The sequence below is a fragment of the Oryx dammah genome, unplaced genomic scaffold, assembly GCF_014754425.2.
Source record: "Oryx dammah isolate SB20612 unplaced genomic scaffold, SCBI_Odam_1.1 HiC_scaffold_18, whole genome shotgun sequence".
NCBI classification, from domain to species: domain Eukaryota; kingdom Metazoa; phylum Chordata; class Mammalia; order Artiodactyla; family Bovidae; genus Oryx; species Oryx dammah.
In genome coordinates this window covers 25,597,450-25,620,460 of record NW_024070202.1, presented here as the reverse complement: position 1 = coordinate 25,620,460, position 23,011 = coordinate 25,597,450, and the positions used below count along the sequence as shown (strand labels likewise).

General features: G+C 39.6%; 1 protein-coding gene across 1 annotated transcript in view; it reads right to left on the bottom strand.

The window, feature by feature from the left end:
• Nucleotides 1–23,011, bottom strand: part of LRRC72 (leucine rich repeat containing 72) — an 80,616-nt gene that overhangs the window by 12,344 nt on the left and 45,261 nt on the right. Inside the window, exons 5-6 of the mRNA XM_040260952.1 lie at nt 4,830–4,911; nt 3,809–3,919 (exon numbers count right to left, since the gene is read on the bottom strand). Coding sequence (XP_040116886.1) covers nt 3,809–3,919; nt 4,830–4,911 — 193 coding nt within the window. The remainder of the gene's footprint in view (nt 1–3,808; nt 3,920–4,829; nt 4,912–23,011) is intronic.

Sequence of the window (23,011 nt, the reverse complement as noted above, 5' to 3'; positions counted from 1 at the left end):
GGACCTCACACTCTGCAGCAGTTTTAGGCCTCCCTGAAGCTCCCAGCCATGGGAGCAATCCTGGGCAATCTCTCGGCAGTTCTCTTTATAAATGCCAGTGGAGGGTGCAGTGCTGAAATGCATTAGAGGTTTACCCTCCAGGCTATTTTCTCACCCTCTAAAGAACTGGTAATTGAAGTGGAATAATAACATTTCAGCATTTTATACAGTTTTACAACTTGAAAAGACAAAATTCTTAACACTTGAAAATACATGAATTTCTCATTTTAGTTAATGAGCTGAGTCTATTCTGTGATTGCAAATGAACCTTATAGAAACTTAATTTGGGGACATTATTGCACAAATATAATTAGCGGCTAGTAAATGCCAACTTTTTTTAATATATAATATCTTTAACCAAAATGGGGTAAGGGTTCAAACTGCATATTTGGTACTAAAATTTTTCAGAAAATATTTTGGGGGGGCAATTATATACAGCATTTTCTCTATAAAAAAAAATCCCTCTAAGAGTCTTAGTTACAACAATTTATATAATGAATTACATCACTATGATTTTAAGTAGAGGTCACTTAAAACGTTGTGACAGGCAATGGTATGGACCTTACCCTACCAGGCTGAGCTGATAGACTTTCAGAGAGCAGGAAAAGGCACTCCTGCACCCCACCTCAGGGCTGACACTACTCTGTACCCACACAGAGGCTTTTATGGGAGGCAGGCTCTGAATTGAATTTCAGACTCCATTCACACCCCAGCCCAGCACCCTGCCCCCACCAGGCACTTCTGTTTAGGGCATAATCTTGTTGACTATGATGGCAACCTTGACTGCTAACCTCCAAATCTTGCCTTGTAAAATAAATTTGCTTAAATTATTAAGCTCTTATATTTGGCAAATTGTCCGATTAGTTTTGCATTCAGGGCCCTCAGGTCTCCAGGAAATACGTAGGTTGACTGTTAGAAAACTGTAAGCTCCATACAGATCCAGATGGGGTCTTTCTTGTTTACCTTTACGTCCCCATCTAGAAGAGTATCACTCAGTGAATGCATGATAAATATTTATTGAATGAATGAATGATAAACAAAAGAAGCACAGTATGAGTTTAAGTTTTAACATTCCTTAGTAGTCTAGTTAAAGCTCGGAGCCCTGCATTTCTATCATTAAAGAGGGAATAATTCTAATCACATCATGCTAATCACATCATTGGATTGTTATAAAGATTTAACTGAGAATATTATAAGAAAGTATTTTCCAAACATGTTGTTATTATAATGATTATTATTTAAAATGTCAATAAAAAAAAACTCTTTACCAGTAAGCAGAATTTCTAGACCATGTGCATCTTAATTCATTATCTAACTTTACACAATCCATAGTAAAATAATATTTTTGTCGTTACATCTGGGTTCAGTCCCTGGTCAGGAAACTGTGAGACCCCACAAGCCACACAGAGCAGCCAAAAGAAAGAAAAAAGAAAGGAAAAAAACCCCCACATATTTTACAGAATTAGTTTAATATTTGAAGCAATCCTGAGAGGTAGCTATTAGCCCATTTTATAGAAAAGTGAAGGTAAGGTAGAGTAGATCTTGCATAATCAGTCTCTTAATCACAGAAGCACCTGTTCACCACAGAAGGGCCAAATACAAATATGCACGTCAATCCTGAAAAGTCTTTAACAGACCTTATCCCATCTCAGAAATGAGCACTGAATTCCCATGAACTTAAGGAAATCTTAATAGTTAGATTTAAAGAACCTACCTATAAGCACTTAAATAATTTCTCCTTACAGTAGATATAACTAATCAACACTGAAAATATTTTAAAACTTTAATAACTATGTATTGATCTGATCAAGACCTCCACCAACAACAGCAGTTTACACATATTTAAAGCACTGTCTCAGGCAATTCTGAGAAAATAATACAAAATAAATAAGGGGAAAGAAAACATCTATTTTTTGACACCGTATAAAGAAGTTTCAAACTCTGAAATCTGAAAACCCATTCACTGCTCTGACTCTTTTCCCTTGGTCCACCTAGAAACATTTGTTCTGAACTGCCAAGTACTAGTTTATGGCAGCCCACTCCGGTACTCTTTGCCTGGAAAATTTCATGGACAGAGGAGCCTTGTAGGCTCTACAGTCCATGGGGTTGCAAAGAGTCGGACACAACTGAGCGACTTCACTCACTCACTCACTCACCAGTTTATTTACTCTTCAACACTATAAGCTTATTGAGAGTAGGAACTGCATATTATTTATTTTTCCAACCCATCTCACTTTCTTCAAATACTGTGGCCAGTTCCTGGTTATCTATGAATTAAGTTTGTGGTTCACCCAATGGAAAACTTCCATTAAAATATGCTCTTTTGTTGCGGGTGGGTTGGTGTCAGCTTTATTAATATAATTTCCATATGACAGGCTTCACTAATTTTAAATACACAATTCATAGTTTTTACTATATTCACAGAATTGTGCAATCATTGTTGTTGTTGTTCAGTCACTCAGTTGTGTTCAACTCTTTGCGACCCCATGGACTGCAGCATGCTAGGCTTCCCTGCCCTTCACTATCTCCCAGGATTTGCTCAAACTCATGTCCATTGAGTCAATGATGCCATCCAACTAACTCATCCTCTGTTGTCACCTTCTCCTCCTGCCTTCAGTCTTTCCCAGCATCAGGGTCTTGTCCAATGAGTCAGTTCTTCAAATTAGGTAGCCAAAATATTGGAGCTTCAGCTTCAGCATCAGTCCTACCAATGAATATTCAGGACTGGTTTCCTTTAGGATGGACTGGTTTGATCTCCTTGCAGTCCAAGGGACTCTCAAGAGTCCTTTCCAACACCACAGTTCAAAAGCATTAATTTTTCAGCACTCAGCTTTCTTTATGGTCCTACTCTCACATCCATACGTGACTACTGAAAAAGCCACAGCTTTGACTAAATTGACCTTTGTTGGCAAAGTAATGTCTCTGCTTTTTAATATGCTGTCTAGGCTGGTCATAGCTTTCCTTCCAAGGAGCAAGCATCTTTTAATTTCATGGCTGCAGTCACCATCTGCAGGGATTTTGGAGCCCAAGAACATAGTCTGTCACTGTTTCCATTGTTTCTCCATCTATCTGCTGTGAAGTGATGGGACTGGATGCCATGATCTTCATTTTTTGAATGTTGAGTTTTAAGCCAACTTTTTCACTCTTTTCTTTCACTTTCATCAAGAGGCTCTTTAGCTCCTCTTCACTTCTGCCATAAGGGTGGTGTCATCTGCATATCTGAGGTTACTGACATTTCTCCCAGCAGTCTTGATTCCAGCTTGTGCTTCATTCCAGGCTGGTATTTTGCATGATGTGCAACCATTACCACCTTCAATTTTAGAACATTTTCATCACCCCAAAAAGAAATGCCGGGCTATTACTCCACAGACCCTCATCCCCCAACCCTGGGTTAAACACCAATCTATTTAAAAACATTACCTCTCAGTGTTGCTATCTTGATCAATGTGCCCATTCTGGACATTTATATGAACAAGTGGAATCATATAATAAATGCCAAAACTTCCTTTTGAGGTAAAAACCAAAAACACAGATGTAACATGTAACATTTTTTTTGGTCACTTTCGTCATTTTCATACTGTATCATTTCACAAAAGTTTTTTCTACCTATTGTTCTTTTGAAAATGTATTTTTAAAGAGATTAAGATCTAGTCTTGTTTTCAGGAACATCTAAGTAGTTTTGTTAAAAACACTGATCTAATTTAAATTCAAAACACAAAATAGTGTGTTATCACTTTAAGTTACAGACATATAAAGTGCAGATTAATACTTAAGGTCTTCAGATTTAGCATCCCCTTTAATTCTTTTACTGTTGCATCAAGGTTTATTAACTCATTGTGATGTAGCAGGAGTATATGCAATGAAGGCAAATAGTGCAGGCCTGAAAAAAATAAAATATTTTTGTAAGATTTAAAACATTTTTTTAAATGAAGAAAAATGTTTTGTACTACACCTCTTTGTATCTCATGATAATAGTATAGCAAGTACTTTAATACCTGGCTTGTAATTATCAGTTTAGAGATTGTTGCAGATACAAAATTAACTCAGAGGGAAACACAGATTTGACTGGGTAAAAATATAACCAGTAAAAACATTTAAGATTATGTATGAAGTCATTATTTTTATTAATGCTCCCAAACATTGTTAAAAATTTTGCTTTCACAATATCTAGTTTATGTCCAACGATGCAGTAGAATGGCAAAATTTTTATGTTAAAAAAAAAGATTCTTTAACATCTTGGATAAGATGTATGATAATATTGAGCTAAGTGAAGTCGCTCAGTCGTGTCCGACTCTTTGCGACCCCATGGACTGTAGCCCACCAGGTTCCTCCATCCATGGGATTCTCCAGGCAAGAACACTGGAGTGGGTTACCATTTCCTTCTCCAGGGGATCTTCCCAACCCGGGGATTGAACCCGGGTCTCCTGCCTTGTAGGCAGACGCTTTACCGTCTGAGCCACCATAATTAAACAGCACATCTTAAATGAAACATACATAAGAACATTAAAAATTAACAGTTTCTATCATATATTTTCAACGGAAATGTTAAAACAGATTTTTCCACGCCATTAGCATTACTATGCATGTGTATGTGTTAAATCGCTTCAGTTATGTCCAACTCTTTGTACTGTAGCTCTTATGGACTGTAGTCCACCAGGCTTCTCTGTCCATGGGATTCTACAGGCAACAATACTGCAGTGGGTTGCCATGTCCTCCTCAGCAATACCATAGTTGAAAGTTATTATTTAATTGAAAATCTATTCAATTAAAAGAGAAAATTTAAGACATACCTTCTATATCAAATATTGCATTGTTGTTTAGATATAGCTCTGCCAGACAATAGTTTCTGGTTAGAAATGTTATTCCATGGAGCTGAAAATGAGAGTTAGAGAACAATATACTTTCTACAAAAATTATACATAATTATATGCACATATATAAATTTAGTTAGGAGCTAACATTTGCTGTTTTCATTAATTATCTGCAACTTCTTGCCTGGGCTACTGAATTGCCTTTGAAGGTACATGTGATAAAAAGAGTGTGTGGCCACAGGATTGGAAAAGGTCAGTTTTCATTCCAATCCCAAAGAAAGGCAATGCCAAAGAATGCTCAAACTACCACACAATTGCACTAATCTCACACGCTAGCAAAGTAATGCTCAAAATTCTCCACGCCAGGCTTCAACAGTACGTGAACTGTGAAATTCCAGATGGTCAAGCTGGATTTAGAAAGGGCAGAGGAACCAAAGATCAAATTGCCAACATCTGTTGGATCATCAAAAAAACAAGAAAGTTCCAGAAAAATATTTACTTCTGCTTTATTGACTATGCCAGAGCCTTTGACTGTGTGGATCACAACAAACTGTGGAAAATTCTGAAAGAGATGGGAATACCAGAGCACCTGACCTGCCTCCTGATAAATCTGTATACAGGTCAGGAAGCAACAGTTAGAACTGGACATGGAACTACAGACTGGTTCCAAATCAGGAAAGGAGTACATCAAGGCTGTATACTGTCACCCTGCTTATTTAACTTATATGCAGAGTCCATCATGAGAAACGCTGGACTGGATGAAGCACCAGCTGGAATCAAGATTGCAGGGGAAAATATCAATAACCTCAGACATGCAGATGACACCACCCTTATGGCAGAAAGCGAAGAAGAAATAAAGAGCCTCTTGATGAAAGTGAAAGAGGAGAATGAAAGGTTGGCTTAAAGCTCAACATTCAGTAAACTAAGATCATGGCATCTGGTCTTCAGTTCATGGCAAACAGATGGGGAAACAATGGAAACAGTGAGAGACTTTATTTTTTTTTTTTTTTTTGGCTCCAAAATCACTGCAGATGGTGACTATAGCCATGAAATTAAAAGACACTTGTTCCTTGGAAGAAAAGCTATGACCAACCTAGACAGCATATTAAAAAACAGAGACGTTACTTGGCCACCAAAGGTCTGTCTAGTCAAAGCTTTGGTTTTTCCAGTAGTCATGTATGGATGTGAGAGTTGCACTATAAAGAAAGCTGAGTGCCAAAGAGCTGATACTTTTGAACTGTGGTGTTGGAGAAGACTCTTGAGAGCCCCTTGGACTGCAAGGAGAGCCAAACAGTCCATCCTAAAGGAAATCAGTCCTGAATATTCATTGGAAAGACTGATGTTACAGCTGACACTCCAATACTTTGGCCATCTGATATTAAGAACTGACTTCTTGGAAAAGACCCTGATGTTGGGAAAGATTGAAGGTAGGAGGAGAAGGGGATGACAGAGGAGGACATGGTTGGATGGCATCACCGACGTAATGGACATGAGTTTGAGCAAGCTCTGGAAGGTGATGATGGACAGGGAGGCCTAGCGTGCTGCAGTCCATGGGGCTGCAAAGAGTCAGACACAACTGAGTGACTGAACTGGACTAGCTGACTTAATACAAAGTTTTCTTACCACATCTCCTCTAAACTGTGTGGTTTTCAAAGCTTCTGGAATCTTGTCCAGCCCTTTGCTTCAACAACCTTTCCTATAGTTCTGCTCCATGTCATAGCACTGGATTTTGCTCCATATATCCACTGATTCACCATCACATATTATTAAGTGGCTATTATGTGCCAAGGGCTCCCTCCTCAGATAATGCTAAGCCGTTTCTGCATCTGTGTATGAGTCATGATTTCTCTTTGCCTGAATGGCTTTTCTTCCTGGTACATTTCTGATTATTCTCAAGGATCTGCCCTAGGCTGGCAATGCCTCTCCCACCATGCCTGAGCAGGCTGCCACAACACGTTTCCACTGCTCTAGAGATTCATTGAGACCATTCTTTGATCTCTTTGCATCTCACTGCTGTCTTCTTGCTTTGTTTTGACCCACATTTTGTTTCTCTAAACTTCCACCTGCACCAGGACTTTGAGTCAGATTTCCTGAGAGATGGCTTAATTCAGTAGTTAAATGCTCTACATGCCACCCACCCGCCCTTCCGCTGAGGTATACTTTCCCCCTCTCACCACTGTTCCCCCTCCCCCAAGAAGGCCTAATTCTGAATTCTCTTTCTTTATGCCCCAGTCTCTGAGCCATCTCATCTTCTCGGGCTCTCTGTCCTTCATGTCAATAGATCTCAGTTGAGCCAAGGACTCTGTAATCTGAATACATTCAGGAGATCAGACCCAGGGCTAACAGCTCAACTGGCCACCATTTCCAAGGAGCGGACAAGGTACAGCACAATCCTCTTACTTTACAGCTCATCTTTCTTTAATAAGTCCGTTCCTGATAACTCCGAATCCCATGAACCTTCCTTTTCTTGACCACATCCAACACTTTCTTAGACTTGTGCAATCACTTGATCACTGGTTTTGTGTCTTCCTTAAGGAAAGAAACCATGTTTCCTCAGTCTCTGATCCTTCCCATCTCTCCATTCTCCTAACTACATGGTGCAGTGGGATCTTACTTTCAAGATGAGATTAGAAATTTGGTGTGCAATATGAATTGGAAATAGTCAAAAGCACTCTTGATAATTCCTCTAATGAACCTTAGCTCTGATCTGAATTCAGAAATGTTTGTTATCCTGCAAGGAGAATCCCACTACTTAAAAAATATATATATTGACTTTATAACCCTGATAAAATTTGACAGATTTGTTTGAGTTATGAGGATGAGACATGGTAGAGTCACAGGGTGGGGCAGATAAGTTCTAAAAGCAGTGCTTAAGTTAAATGTGAATAATCCTCACTTTACAGCTTAATACAGGACATAGCAGGGAGAAGAATCTCATGAAACAGTTTTGACCAAGTGCTTACTGGTTTATATATACAGAAATAAGTGCTCATGATTGTAAATTAGTTTTATATGTCTATTAAAATCTATCACAGGAAATACTGCCATCAGTTAAATAAAACTGTTTTAACTTTTGATGGATTGATTCAGGTAGACAGATGCCAACTTATGTGACTTAGTGAGGTTTTATTAGAAATTTTACTCATGCCCTCTCACAACTCAGAAAAGCTATTTTGGATTTATATTCAAAGTTTGAAAATGGGCTTCCTTAGCGAATTTAGCTTTTTTCTTATATTTGCAGCAGTCCCAGATTATGAATCTATAAAATGCACATGTCCTGCTCAACCTCATTGCCTCTCAGTCTTATCTGTACCTAATTACATCAGCACTTGGGAAGGAGAAACACTAGTAATTTCACTTCAGCTTTTTGAGAGGAGCCAAGTTTGTGCCAAGTAGGAGAGACCATTGAACAGTGAGGAGTGCATCCCCATTGCTTCCTATCCTTTCCACTCTTCCTGCTAACCTCCTGACAGCCACTCATTACCTTTTTGTCCTTCCCCTCACCAATCCCTAATCTAATGATAGCCACACTTAACATCAGCATGGAAAGAGAACACCAGGGCAAATCATGACTTTTTCTTCTCTTTTTTTCCCTCCGGTTGCCTGCCCAACATTGACAGAACATTACTAGTTAGTTGAGGTTTTAATTTCTCTTGTATTATGCATTAACATAAGAATATTAATAAACTCAAACCATTTCATCTTGATTATAGAATAATAATTTTCTCAAGAGCGTTAACGTCTTTGAACCATGATTATTGGAATTTTAAGATTGCATTACTTGTTGGGATGAAATGATTTGGGGGAAATGGAGTGAAAGGAGATAAAGCCAGGTCATGACGACCTGGGAAACTATTAAAAGATTTTGTACAGAGAAGTGTTATTGACCAGTTTTATTTTGCAAAGAAAATGGCAGGAAAGAGTACTGTTTAGAAGAGACAATAATGACAAGAGATTAACAAAAATGGTGTTATGCTAATTCAAAAGAATATACGGATCCCAGAGTACAGTAATGACAGTGGAAGAAGACCAAAGTAGAGGAAATTGAGAGATAGTTCCAAGGTAAAATTCACAGGACCTTATAGACATTGCAGTGTACCAAGCTGCTGAAGTTAAGATCCAGGAATGGGAGCTGAAAGACTTGCTTATTATTTTGACATTCAAACCATTGTTAAAGTAAAACATTTTTACAAGTTTCCACTTAGAAAAATCTACACTACCAATTTTAAGGATTGCCATAAAATTTATATTAGAATGTGACAAATTATATCAAAACCTCAGGTATGCAGATGATACCACTCTAATGGCAGAAAGCAAAGAGGAACTAAAGAGCCTCTTGATGAGAGTGAAAAAGGGGAGTGAAAAGCTGGCTTAAAACTCATCTTTCAAAAAACTATGATCATGGGATCCAATCCCATCATGGCAAATAAATGGGGAAAAAGTGGAAACAATGACAGATTTGGGGTTCCAAAATTACTGTGGATAGTGACTGCAGCCATGAAATTCAAGACATTTGCTCCTTGGAAGAAAAGATATGATAAACCTAGACAGCATATTCAAAAGCAGAAACATCACTTTGCTGACAAAGGCCCACATAGTCACAGTTTTTCCAGTAGTCATGTACAGATGTGACAGATGGGCCATGAAGAAGGCTGAGCACTGGAGAAGACTCTTGAGAGTCTCTTGGACAGCAAGAAGATCCAACCAGTCAATCCTAAAGGAACTCAGTCCTGAATATTCATTGGTAGGACTGATGCTGAAGCTCCAATACTTTGGCCATCTGATGTGAAGAGCCGACTCATTGGAAAAGACTCTGATGCTGGGAAAGATTAAGGGCAAGAGGAGAAGGGAGAGACAGAGGCTGAGATGGTTGGATGGCATCACTCATCATGATTAAGTGGACATAAGTTTGAGCAAACTCCAGGAGATAGTAAAGGACAGGGAAGCCTGGCATACTGCAGTCCACAGAGTGGCGAAGAGTCAGATGCAACTTAGTGACTAAACAAGACCAAAATATCTTGGCTCATGGTTTGGCACATAGCAAGTGGTCAATAAACAATGCTGCTATTATTTACTTCCTAACCATTATTACTTTTGATAGAGTGGAGGGCACTTACATTTAAGATAAAGCTCTTATGGGTAACCACTGATGCACTAGTGGGGAAATTTTTATGCCAGCATGATTTTAAAATTAAGGAGGCATACTTTTAGGGCAGGACTTGGTAACCTTTCCAACTATCGGCATTTGAGGCCAGATAAATCTTTGTTGGGGTTGGTAGAATTGCTCTGTGGATTGTAGTATGGTTGGCAGCATCCCTAACTTCTATCTGCTAGAAGTCAGTAGCACACACACCCCAGCTGTGAAAATAGAAAATGTCTCCAAACATTGTCGCATATTCCCCTTCTATGTGTGAGGTGGGAGAGGGGTTGCAAAGTCATTCCTGATTGGGAACTACTGATTTAGACTCAAGGGAAAAGTCATATCTTTTAAACATTTATTATGACCCAGGAACTAAGCTAGATGTTTTCACCAACATCATCTGACTCTTACAGTAGCCCATGGTATTTGTTTTATTTCTTTACTTTTTTTACTTAGGAGGAAACTGAGGCTTAGAGAAGTTAAACATTTTCTCAAGATAACAGAGCAAGGGTTCAAACCCAAGACTGTCTGATTCTCAGATCAAAAGTTGGCATATAGTCCATCAAGTGGTTCATTAAATTGGGGGAGTTTCTATATAAACCATCCAGAAGACATTAACTTGAATATAATTTCAACTAATGGAAAATATTATTAGTTTGAGTAATGGAAAATATGGAGTAATAAAAAATATTCCACAATTATTTTTTCTACTATGTCAGCAATAAACCAAAAACATGTTTAAAATGTACCCCAAAATAGTTGGCATCAAATAAGAAAAAAGAAGAGAACTATAATAATTCTAAATATATACACATATGGCAAAGTACTAATGTCTTCTGAAGATACATATATATGTGATATTTACATAGATATATGGGCTTCCCAGGTGGCTCTAATGGTTAAAAAAAACCTGCCTGCCAACACAGGAGACATAAGAGATGTGGGTTTGATACCTGGATAGGGATGATCCCCTGGAGGAGGGCATGGCAACTCACTCCAGTATTCTTGCCTGGAGAACCCCATGAACAGAAGAGCCTGGCAGGCAACAGTCCATGGGGTCGCAAAGAGTCAGACATGGCAGAGGCAATTTAGCATGCATGCACAAATAAAATTACCTTATTTAAGCAATAAGACAGACACAGAGAGGTTGAGTAACTTGTTCACAGGGCTACACAGCTAGTATATAGAGGAACTGAAGTTTGGCCCAGACTCCAGAGTCCTTGCTGGGAACCATTGAACTTTATTACCACCCAGGGTAGGAAGCTGAGCTGTGAAGCTCATTCCCAGATGCAGCTTGAGTCACTGGCTTGACTTGCCCCATCCACCTGATCTAATCTTAAATCTCTCAAGGGATCTGGGTTTCTCTCAAAAATTGCTCCATTCTGGCTGCCCCTATCTCAGGCTAACTTTGGGTCCCAGGCACTGTCCTCTCATGTCTCCAACCCTTAGGAAGTTTTTCTCCAGTTTTATCAATGACCTTCCAGCAGAAACTAGACAGATGCATCTGATTGCCAATCAGTCCAAACTAAAAGAACCTCCCAACATTGGTGTGAAGCAAAGTAATATGCAAGTAAATGCACTTGCTCTTGGTTTCCTCCACGTTGCTTTTCAGCATTCCTTTTTCCCAGCATCCTCTTACCCCTGAACACCCCACTTCAAGCCCTTTCAACATGCTCTAGAATCCCATTTCTGCAGATTGGTAGAGGTAAACTGCTATATTGTTGATAAGGCTTAAGATAGCCATCCCAAAGGTGTTTCTTTTAAACTATTTTGTTCTCTATTTTACCCCTTTCTCTTAGAACACTGTCTGCTAGTAGTTGCTGCTGTTCCTGTTAGTCACAAAGTAATGTCCGACTTTTTTGTAACACCATGGACTGTAGCCTGCCAGGCTCCTCTGTCCATGGGATTCTCCAGGCAAGGATACTGGAATGGGTTGCCATTTCCTTCTCTAGGGGATCATCCTGACCCAGGGATCAAACCCATGTCTCCTGTATTGCAGGTAGATTCTTTACTGAGTCATCAGGGAAGCCCTGCTATTTCTTTTCAGTTAGAGGATTGTGATCGACGACTCTCTAATTGTTGACTTTCAGGTCAGTCTGAATAGGTATTGTGCTCTGAGAAGATTTCCGAGTGTCTCTCGAATTATGTTCCGTAATGGCTCCCTAGGATACAGCTTGCAAAATCAGTTTTAGAGACTATGTTCACTAAATCTGAATGATGCCATCAATATAAAGAGTGTCTTCAAAAAATGTCTATTGTTGTAAAACAAGATCACAGACTTGGAAGGAAACTTAAGAATTATGCACATGATTGCTGGTGAGGAAAATGACTTCTGGTTAAAAGTTTATATTATAAACACAGATTTAATTTTTTCCAGCCAAATATTTATCTAAAATGACAATAAAATAATTGTTTCAAAAGATGTATATTCATAAAGAGAGGGAGAACAGAAAATTAGACCATAGCAATATGGTTTTGGAAAGTATATGATCTAGGGGTAATAGAATTAATAGAAACAAGAAAGTCAAATTCTAAACCAGAAAACAATCTTATATTTATACCACAAAATTCTAAAAAGGCTCAAAGACTGGATGTGAGGATAAAGAGGAGAGGATTAACTGAGCAGAGGAATTCTATTTCTCAATAATGTTCCCAGTATAACCACATGGCAACTGGACCTCTCCCCTACCACCTCAAAAGACTAGAGATTCATTCCCTGGATGGAATGAGGGACTTTTTAAAGGGAACTCTTTTAAGACAAGAGTTCCTGGTCAAGTAGCCACTAGAAAGACAGAGGTTCCCACTGAAAGCTGAAAGATTAAGGGAATGTATGTACACTATCTGTTGAGGGTTCCAAGCCCTCTTTTCCCAGCTTGGCTCTCAGAATGTGGGCAGCCAGGTCTTTATAGTTTAATCCTGTTATATATAAAGATAATATAATAATAACATTTAGAGGGGGTAAAAGAGACCTTGGAAATTAAAAACATGAATGTAGTCTAAAATGTAATAAAAGAGTTGGAAGAGAATGTTGAAGAAATTCTCAGAAAGTAGAGCAACCTGACCAAAAAAATAGAAAATGGAGAAAATAAAAGAAAATTAGAGAGCCAGTTCAGTAGTTCGACATTTCTGTAGGAGTTCCAGAAAGAGAATGGTGGACATAAAAGAGAAAGAAATCAACAATACACTCCAAGAAAAATTCCCCAAATGGAAAGATATGAGTTTCTTGACTGTAATTTCCCCAAGCTCACCACAATGGTTGAAAACAGGCCTGTACCAAAGCACATCACTGTAAAATGTCAGAACACTGTCCTCCAGACAGAACACATATGCTCACATGTGCACACACACATCATATTCAAGGATCAGGAATCAGAACGAAGAATGGCTTCATACTCCTCAAAAGTTACACTGAAAAAAATACAGAACAGTGGAGTGATGCCTTATCTCTAACTTAGAATTCTACCAATCCAATGAGCCAAAATATTTGTCCAAATATGAACACTGAATATACACAATTGCAGGCATACACAATCTTTAAAAAAAAATTACCACATGGAACACTTTCTCCCTAAGCCACTGGAGAATGCAGTTCAGAAAAATGCAAGACACACAATACAAGAAATGAGAGGGGGCAAAGGGAGTCCCTGGTATGGCTATGAAGGGCAATTAAAATTGTGCACAGAGGGACACATTGCAGGAAGTCCAGAGTGGGGCATGTCAGAAGGTTCTGGGCATACTTCTTCGAGAAATAAAAGCTACTGAATGATTCGTTGAATAGATTTGGTCAACTGGGAGAGAGTTTGGGTTGAATAAGTAATAGTAACTAATAAAAAGTATATTCATTTGTTTGGGTTGTATAACAAATATCACAGACTGGGTGTCTTAAACAACAGAAATTTATTTCCTCATAGCTCTGGAGGCTAAAGTCCAAGATCAAGGTTCTGGCAAGACTGGTTACATTTTGAGGCCTCTCTCCTTGTACATGGCCACCTTCTGATACCTTCATGTGACTTTCTGTCTGTATGCACACGTCTATTCTCTTTCTCTCTCTGCTCCTCCTTGTCTTTTTCTCCTTGTCTCTTCCCCTCTGACCCTCTCCCTCCTCCCTCGCATTTTCACTCTCACTCTTGCTCTCTCTCTTCTCTCCCTCTGTATCCTAATCTCCTCTTCTATGATGACATCAGTCACACTGGATCAGGGCCCACCCTAATGTCGCCATCTTAACTTCATTACCTCTATAAAGGTCCTAGTAGCAAGGGCACCCCACTCCAGTACTCTTGCCTGGAAAATCCCATGGACGGAGGAGCCTGGTGGGCTACAGTCCATGGGGTCGCTAAGAGTCGGGCACGACTGAGCGACTTCACTTTGACTTTTCACTTTCATGCATTGGAGAAGGAAATGGCAACCCACTCCAGTGTTCTTGCCTGGAGAATCTCAGGGATGGGGGAGCCTGGTGGGCTGCCGTCTATGGGGTCGCACAGAGTCGGTCACGACTAAAGCCACTTAGCAGCAGCAGCAGCAGCAGCAGCAGCAGCAGCAGCTTCCCTAGTAGCTCAATTGGTTAAGAATCTGCCTGCAACATAGGAGACCCGGGTTCAATCCCTGGGTCAGGAAAATCCCCTGGAGAAAGAAACGGCAACCCATTCCATGGACAGAGGAGCCTGGCGGGCTACAGTCCATGGGATCACAGAATCGGACACGACTGTGTGACTTTCACTTTCATAAAGGCCCTATATCCAAATACAGTCCCATTCTGAGACAGTGGGGTCTAGAACTTCAACATATAAATTTTGGGGCAGGGAAACAATTCAACCCAGAACAAAAAAACTACTTAACAAATCAAAGAAAATAAAATCCAGGGAAGTAGAGGAAATACAATAAAGGGGAAATAGCTAGAGCTTAACACATGGCTTAGCTCTGAAGAGCATGGGTTGTCATATAACAGCCAGTGAATATTGATTTAACCAAAATCACAATACTGCCACATTAGGGGAATGGGAAATGGAAAGTATGCTTGTGTATGGAAAATATGTAAGTGGAGGAAGGAAAGACAAAGCAGTAAATCCTCATTTTTGTGGAAACGCAATAGCTATTGTCTAAATGGGAAAAATCAAGTGGCAGCAATACCAGCCTGTGACTTTGAGATATGCAGCTAAACAACAAAAGATTACTTATAAAACTGAAAGTTGTTGCATCTGGGGGCTAACAAACAAGGGCAGAGTGTGCAGAAATGTTGCTAATGTATAGAATTAGCTAATTCTTTAAACTATTATAATAGGGATACTCAAGCTGGTTTTAGAAAAGGCAGAGGAACCAGAGATCAAATTGCCAACATCCACTGGATCATCAATAAAGCAAGAGCATTCCAGAAAAACATCTATTTCTGCTTTATTGACTACGCCAAAGCCTTTGACTCTGTGGATCACAATAAACTGTGGAAAATTCTGAAAGAGATGGGAATACCAGACCACCTGACCTGCCTCTTGAGAAACCTATATGCAGGTCAGGAAGCAACAGTTAGAACTGGACATGGAACAACAGACTGGTTCCAAAGAGGAAAAGGAGTACATCAAGGCTATATATTGTCACCCTGCTTAATTAACTTCTATGCAGAGTACATCATGAGAAATGCTGGGCTGGAAGAAGCACAAGCTGGAATCAAGATTGCTGGGAGAAATATCAATCACCTCAGATATGCAGATGACACCACCCTCATGGCAGAAAGTGAAGAGGAACTAAAAAGCCTCTTGATGAAAGTGAAAGAGGAGAGTGAAAGGGTTGGCTTAAAGCTCAACATTCAGAAAATGAAGATCATGGCATCTGGTCCCATCACTGCATGGCAAATAGGTGGGGAAACAGTGGAAACAGTGTCAGACTTTATTTTGGGGGGCTCCAAAATCACTTCAGATGGTGATTGCAGCCATGAAATTTAAAGATGCTTACTCCTTGGAAGGCAAGTTATGACCAATCTAGATAGCATATTCAAAAGCAAAAATATTACTTTGCCCACAAAGGTCCGTCTAGTCAAGGCAATGGTTTTTCCAGTGGTCATGTATGGATGTGAGAGTTGGACTGTGAAGAAACTGAGCGCCGAAGAATTGATGCTTTTGAACTGTGGTGCTGGAGAAGACTCTTGCAAGTCTCTTGGATTGCAAGGAGATCCAACCAGTCCATTCTGAAGGAGACCAGTCCTGGGTGTATATTGGAATTACTGATGCTGAGGCTGAAACTCTAGTACTTTGGCCACCTCATGCGAAGAGTTGACTCATTGGAAAAGACCTTGATGCTGGGAGGGATTGGGGGCAGGAGGAGAAGGGGACGACAGAGGATGAGATGGCTGGATGGCATCACCGACTCAATGCTCATGAGTTGGGGTGAACTCTGGGAGTTGGTGATGGACAGGGAGGCCTGGCGTGCTGCGATTCATGGGGTCACAGAGTCGGACACGACTGAGCGACTGAACTGAACTGAACTGAATAGGGATACATATAGCTCTGTTAAAAATGATTTTTAAAAAAAGAGTAGGTCCTTAATATACATTCCATGCTTACTGTATGTGCTTCTTTGTTCAGTAGTTCACATATGCCATCAAATTTCTTCATCATGACACCCCTTAGTTAAGAAGAATAAATATCCCATATATTATATAAGGGGGCTTCCCAGGTGGCGCTAGTAGTAAAGAACTCACCTGCCAATTCAGGAGACATAAGGGATGTGGGTTCAGTCCCTGAGTTGGGAAGATCCCCTGGAGGAGGGCAGGGCAACACACTCCAGTATTCTTGCCTGGGACCCTGGTATTCCCAAGGACCCTGGTAAGTTTACAGCCCATAGGGTCACAAAGAGTTGGAGACGACTGAGCTGACTTAGCATGCGTGCATACTATCTAAGAGGAATCAGAGCTCTAGACAAATATTTGTTAAATATTATCAGCTTATTAGTGGCAGGATTATAACTACACCTGAGCTCCCCGTTCAGTATCCAGAGTTCCAGACTCTTCCAGGAATTCTGTAGCTATTGGTATTATTCTTTGGATTTTCATCTTTCTAAACATTATCTTATTAAATATAGGACAGACTAGTCATTATTTTTTAGCTTCCCAGCACTGAATCATCCTCCCCACAATTCAAGGAATTCTTTATCTAATGATCCTTGGTGGGTATTAGGACTTACTCCTCATTAGGCAAAATACTTGCTTTTCTAGATTTCCTGGCAGGTAACGTGTGGACACATGACTAGGCTAGGATGCAATCTGACACATCCACTCTGAACTTCAAATCAAGAACTAGTAATGCCACCCAGAGAAAATCATAATTCCAAAAGTCACCCACACCCCAGTGTTCACTGCAGCACTAGTCACAATAGCCAGGACATGGAAGCAACCTAAATGTCCATCAATAGAGGAATGGATAAAGATGTGGTACAGATATGCAATGGAATATTACTCAGCCATAAAAAGAAAGAAACAGGGTCATTTGTAGAGATGTGAATGGACCTAGAGACAGAGTAAAGTAAGTCAGAAAGAAGAAAACAAATTTCACCTATTAATGCATATATGTGGAATCTAAAAAAATGGTACAGATGATCTTATTTGCAAAGAGAAATTGAGACACAGATGTAGATGGCACATGTATGGACAGTGAGCGGGGAGGGGGAAAAAAGGGTGGGATGAATTGGGAGATTGGGACTGCCATACATACACTGCTATGTATAAAACAGGTAACTAATGAGAATCCCCTGTTTAACACAGGGAACTCTACTCAGTGCTCTGTGGTGACCTAAATGGGAAGGAAACCCAAAAGAGAGTGGAGATATGTATCTGTATAGCTGGTACACTTTGCTGTACAGTAGAAACTAACACAACATTGTAAAGCAACTATACTCCAATAAAAATTAATTTTAAAAAATCAGAAACAAGTAATGCAAAGAGGTAGAGACAGTTTTGTGTTAAATCTGGTGGTGGCAGAGAAGAAGACAGCAACATTCATTCCCCACTGCAGTGGAAATGTGGCAGGAGGAATGGGGACAGGAAAACAGCAGCATGGGTGGGGGCTTCTCCTGCTGATCAGCAAGTCAACAGTGTGTGTGGAAGCCAATTCTGTGATATGGCTGTGGCCGTGGCTTCTTTGATCCTAAGAATTTTCTACACTTGATTCCTAAACTACCTAATATTCACCCAGTATCATTTCAATATATTACTTTCCTGCTTAACTCAGCTAAAGCATGCTTCTGTTAAGTGAACTTCTGTTTACCTTAACTAGCACCTTTGCAAAGAAAAGTTCAACTTGGCAGATGCTTAAAAGACAAAACAAAACCTGGAAACCATTTTTGAAGAAACAAAAAAGTATATTAAGTAAAATATTGTCGTTACCCTCCCTAAACTGATAATTTACAATCCATTACATGACTTTCGTGATTCACTGACAAAATGGAAATATTACATTTATGAGAAAATATTAGAATGTTTATGTACACATTTTTCCATTCAACAAATACTCGTGGAGCAGCTACTACATGCCAGCACTGTGTTAAATTCAGTGGTATAGCGATGAAAAAAACAGACAAAATCCTATCTTTTTTTTCTAGCAGGGAAAGAGAAAACAAATAATACTTACAATAAGTAAATTGTGTATTATGGAATCAGTTGATAAATGCTATGGGGAAAAAATTAAGCAGCATGGAGATTGGGGGTGCCAACAGGGAGATAATGTTATATTTCAAATGGGCTGGTCAGGAAGACCTCACAGAGCAGGTAATAGAATTGAACAAATTCTTGATGAGGAAAAGGGAGTCGGCCATGAGAATACCTATGCAGGAATACTTGAAGATTAGCCAGTGTATATAGGTCCAGAGATAATACAGTACATGGCGCTGTTGGGTCAGTGCATTAGGAAGAGAAGAGGTATTGAGGTCAGAGAGGTAAGCTGGCAGATAACGTGTGCAGAGCCTTTAGGCTACTGAAAGAACTCAGCTGAAAATAATAGGTAACCGTTAGAGATTTTGAATAGAAGAGTAACATGTTTTGACTTAGATTTCCACAGATCACTCTGTTTACTGTCTTTGAGGGATTCTGAGTGAGGAGCAATTTTGTACCCCAGGGAGCATTTGACAATGTCTAGAAATATTTTTAGTTGTTGCTTCTGGGGAGAAATCTGATATATAGTGTGTAGAGGCCAGGGATGCTGCTAAATATCCCCAAATGCACAATATCACCCCCACAACCAAGAATGATCCAGTTCAGAAGGTCGGTAGTATCAGAGTTGAAAAACCTTGGGGCTTTAAAGACCCCTAGACCAAAGAAGGCAATGCAACCCACTCCAGTGCTCTTGCCTGGAAAATCCCATTGGCGAAGGAGCCTGGTAGGCTGCAGTCCATGGGGTCATTAAGAGTCGGACATGACTGAGCAACTTCACTTTCACTTTTCACTTTCATGCATTGGAGAAGGAAATGGCAACCCACTCCAGTGTTCTTGCCTGGAGAACCCCAAGGATGAGGTAGCCTGGTGGGCTGCTGTCCATGGGGTCACACAGAGTTGGACACGACTGAAGCAACTTAGCAGTAGCAGCACCAGACCAGAGATTAAATGACATATACAATTCTGAAAAATTCTATAATTATGTGTTATTTAAAGGAGTATATTATTGCATGTTTGATATTATGATTACAATAGCCCTAAATTTACATGAAATTCTTAGGTATTAGTTGGGAACTGCCGGGGTCCAGCCCCGGTGGATCCAGGGAATTCGAAGCGGGGATGGCGTTGGCGAGGGAAAAAAACTTATTTATTTATTAATATAAGATTAGATTAGGAAGAAATAGTGTAGTAGGAAATTTAGTGGAGAAAAGAATGCTGAATAACTTGGCTTACGTGGAAAACCAATAAAGTTCCAGACAAGGAACTTGCACCATCTACATTGGGCCACTGGAGCCCATTTGAATATCGGAGAGTGCCCCGCCTTGGGCTCTCTCTCTTAAGGATCTTAGAAGCCGGGACAAGTAAGTAGACATGGTGAGCCTCCACGCCCCAGATGGGAATTCAGCCTGAAATTAGAGTAAAGAGGAGACACGGGGGAAACCAGTCCTTCCAATGACTGGCCCCCACTCTATTGTTCTTCAAGGCCTTTTATACTTTTGATTATACATAGAGATCAATGGGTAATACAAAATTATGTAGCATTAGCAGCCCAGACTCTTTCTGTATATCTTTTTGTATACAAAAGGTCTCAGGTGATTTACATTATCTTCTGGCCAAGAGACTTGCTAACACTTTTTGGCTCTCTTCCTTAATGAATGTTAATTTTGTTTCCCCTGAAGTGTTTTTCTTTAATCTGCATCTCCTTAAAGCACTAAAGTTACATCTCTATAGAACAAAGGTGCAGTGGGTTATAACAAAGAAGGTACTTAACTCAAAGATCTAATGCTACTTGTTTTTCTATATACCAACTATATCAACAAGTAAAAGATATGAAAATTTGGCAGCAGGTATTGGCTCAACAAATGAAACCTTTAATCAGTCCTATTCTAATGATTTTGACTCCTCGGAAGGCCCTACATTCCTAGGATATTTTAAGCTTCCTGTGCCTCCTGCTATCAGGAGGCCTCAAACAATCACATGCGCAGCTGTACGAGTCCTGCAGGCAGGCTAGAAAGCCATCAGAGGGGTTTTTGGATTGAAACACCCTTTCAAATGCAGAAGACTAAAGCCTTGAGATGACTTTTTCCAGAATGTGTCAGGAGAGTGGAAAAGAAGGCAGATTCTTATTTTGGGGGGGTACATGCTCAGGAAATGCCAGGGGGAAAACCTGAGATCTGACTCGACCCTGCCCATCAGATCTCTGCCGCATGACCTTGTCACGGGTGGGATTCCTCACACTGGCTCCCGGCAGGGAACAATTTTAATAATATACACTGAATTATATAGGAGGGGAAAAAAAGAAAAATTTCAGTATACTTTTAGGATTTCTAAGTTCATATATATGGTGTTCCTGTCCAATAAGTGAACATGATGCATTCATTTGGATCAGTTTAAAATGCATACAATACTTGGAAATAAAATCTACACTTTAAAATATTGAGAAATAACTGTTTTTGCACAATATCTTCATTCTCATGTTTTCCCTCTTTATTCCATGTTCTTGACATTTTTATATACACTTTTTTTCCCCAAATAGGTTACATTTTTTGGATTGTAACTAGATATATTGTTGTTGTTTAGTTGCTAGTCATGTCCGACTCTTTTGCAATCCCATGGACTATGGCCTGCCAGGCTCCTCTGTCCATGGGAATATTCAGGCAAGGATACTGGAGTGGGCTGCCATTTCCTTCTCCAGAGGATCTTCCTCGCCTAGGTATGGATCCCATCTTCTGCACTGGCAGGTGGATTCTTTACCACTGAGCCACCTGAGAAGCAACTAGATATATAGTGTATATGAATTTTGCAACCATGCAGTGAAATCTTATTTAGATTACTTTTTTGAGGAGGTTTTAAATATTTGGTAAAATATAATTCTTTCAACAAAGTTGACATAAGAGAGATAATTAATATTACACTGAGATAACCAAAACACATAAGAGCCCAAATTATAAGGAATGTATGCTAGTTCATTTTATTCATTAATTTCTCATATGCACTACCACAGGGTTTGTGGTTCTCTAAATAGTGTTTGGAACAAAGTATGGCATGTATAAATGCATAAATAAATATATATATAGCTAAACCTGATTAAAGGAACCAACTAAACTTTCATGAGGCAAAGCATGTTGTGAAAACTACCCCCCCCAAAAAAAAAGTATTGCTGCTCAAAGCGTTCTTTACAAATATTTAAAACTGTACATTACAAATAATTATTTTAATTTTCAAATTTTGACTTGCTAGTTTTGTACATCAATAACAAAGGTCCGTCTAGTCAAGGCTATGGTTTTTCCAATAGTCATGTATGGATGTGAGAGTTGGACTCTGAAGAAGGCTGAGCACAGAAGAATTGATGCTTTTGAACTGTGGTGGTGGAGAAGACTCTTGAGAGTCCCTTGGACTGCAAGGAGATCCAACAAATCCTTCTAGGAGATCAGCCCTGGGATTTCTTTCGAAGGAATGATGCTAAAGCTGAAACTCCAGTACTTTGGCCACCTCATGTGAAGAATTGACTCATTGGAAAAGACTTTGATGCTGGGAGGGATTGGGGGTAGGAGAAGAAGGGGACGACAGAGGATGAGATGGCTGGATGGCATCACTGACTTGATGGACGTGAGTCTGAGTGAACTCCAGGAGTTTGCGATGGACAGGGAGGCCTGGCGTGCTGGGATTCATGGGGTCGCAAAGAGTCGGACACGACTGAGCGACTGAACTGAACTGAACTGATGCCTTCCTAAAATACACACACGTGTGCCCTTTACCAAATTTGCAATATGTGCTGCCTGTCTGGGAGATAGGGAAAAACAACGTATCTTTATGGTACAGAAGAATGAGCTCACTCTTTCTTGAAATGATTTTGCTTATTTTAGTGTGGAAAATGTTCTTATAAATATTTTCATTACTTTTTAGATGATGAAGCATGACTTTGTCAGAAGATGTATTTTTATTTAAATTTACTTTGTAAGAGTTCTCAACTATTCAGTTTTTGCTACGTGGTGGAAACTCAGATTGTATTTTGTATAGTTGCTTGGTGAGGCATTATATACAGGTTTCTCATCAAATGCTTACCGTAATCTGTGATAAATAGAATATACCCAAGTACTGCTAGATCTTCCAGAAATAGAAAGACACTAGCATTGTGGCAATATTATACACTCATTATTAAACATGTTTAAAAAAAACTTTTGAAGAAATGAGCCAAAACACAAATAGATCAAATGCATACAGACCATTTGAAACTGTAGTATAACATGCAAATCGCTTAGATCACTCATCCAAGCAGACCCAGATTCTTAGGAAAGCTAGAAAAGATGAACTGTGACCTAAAATTCCCTCATTCAGGCTCTCTGGAAGATGAGACAAGAGCGAGTGTTTTGAAGGCTTCAGTTTATG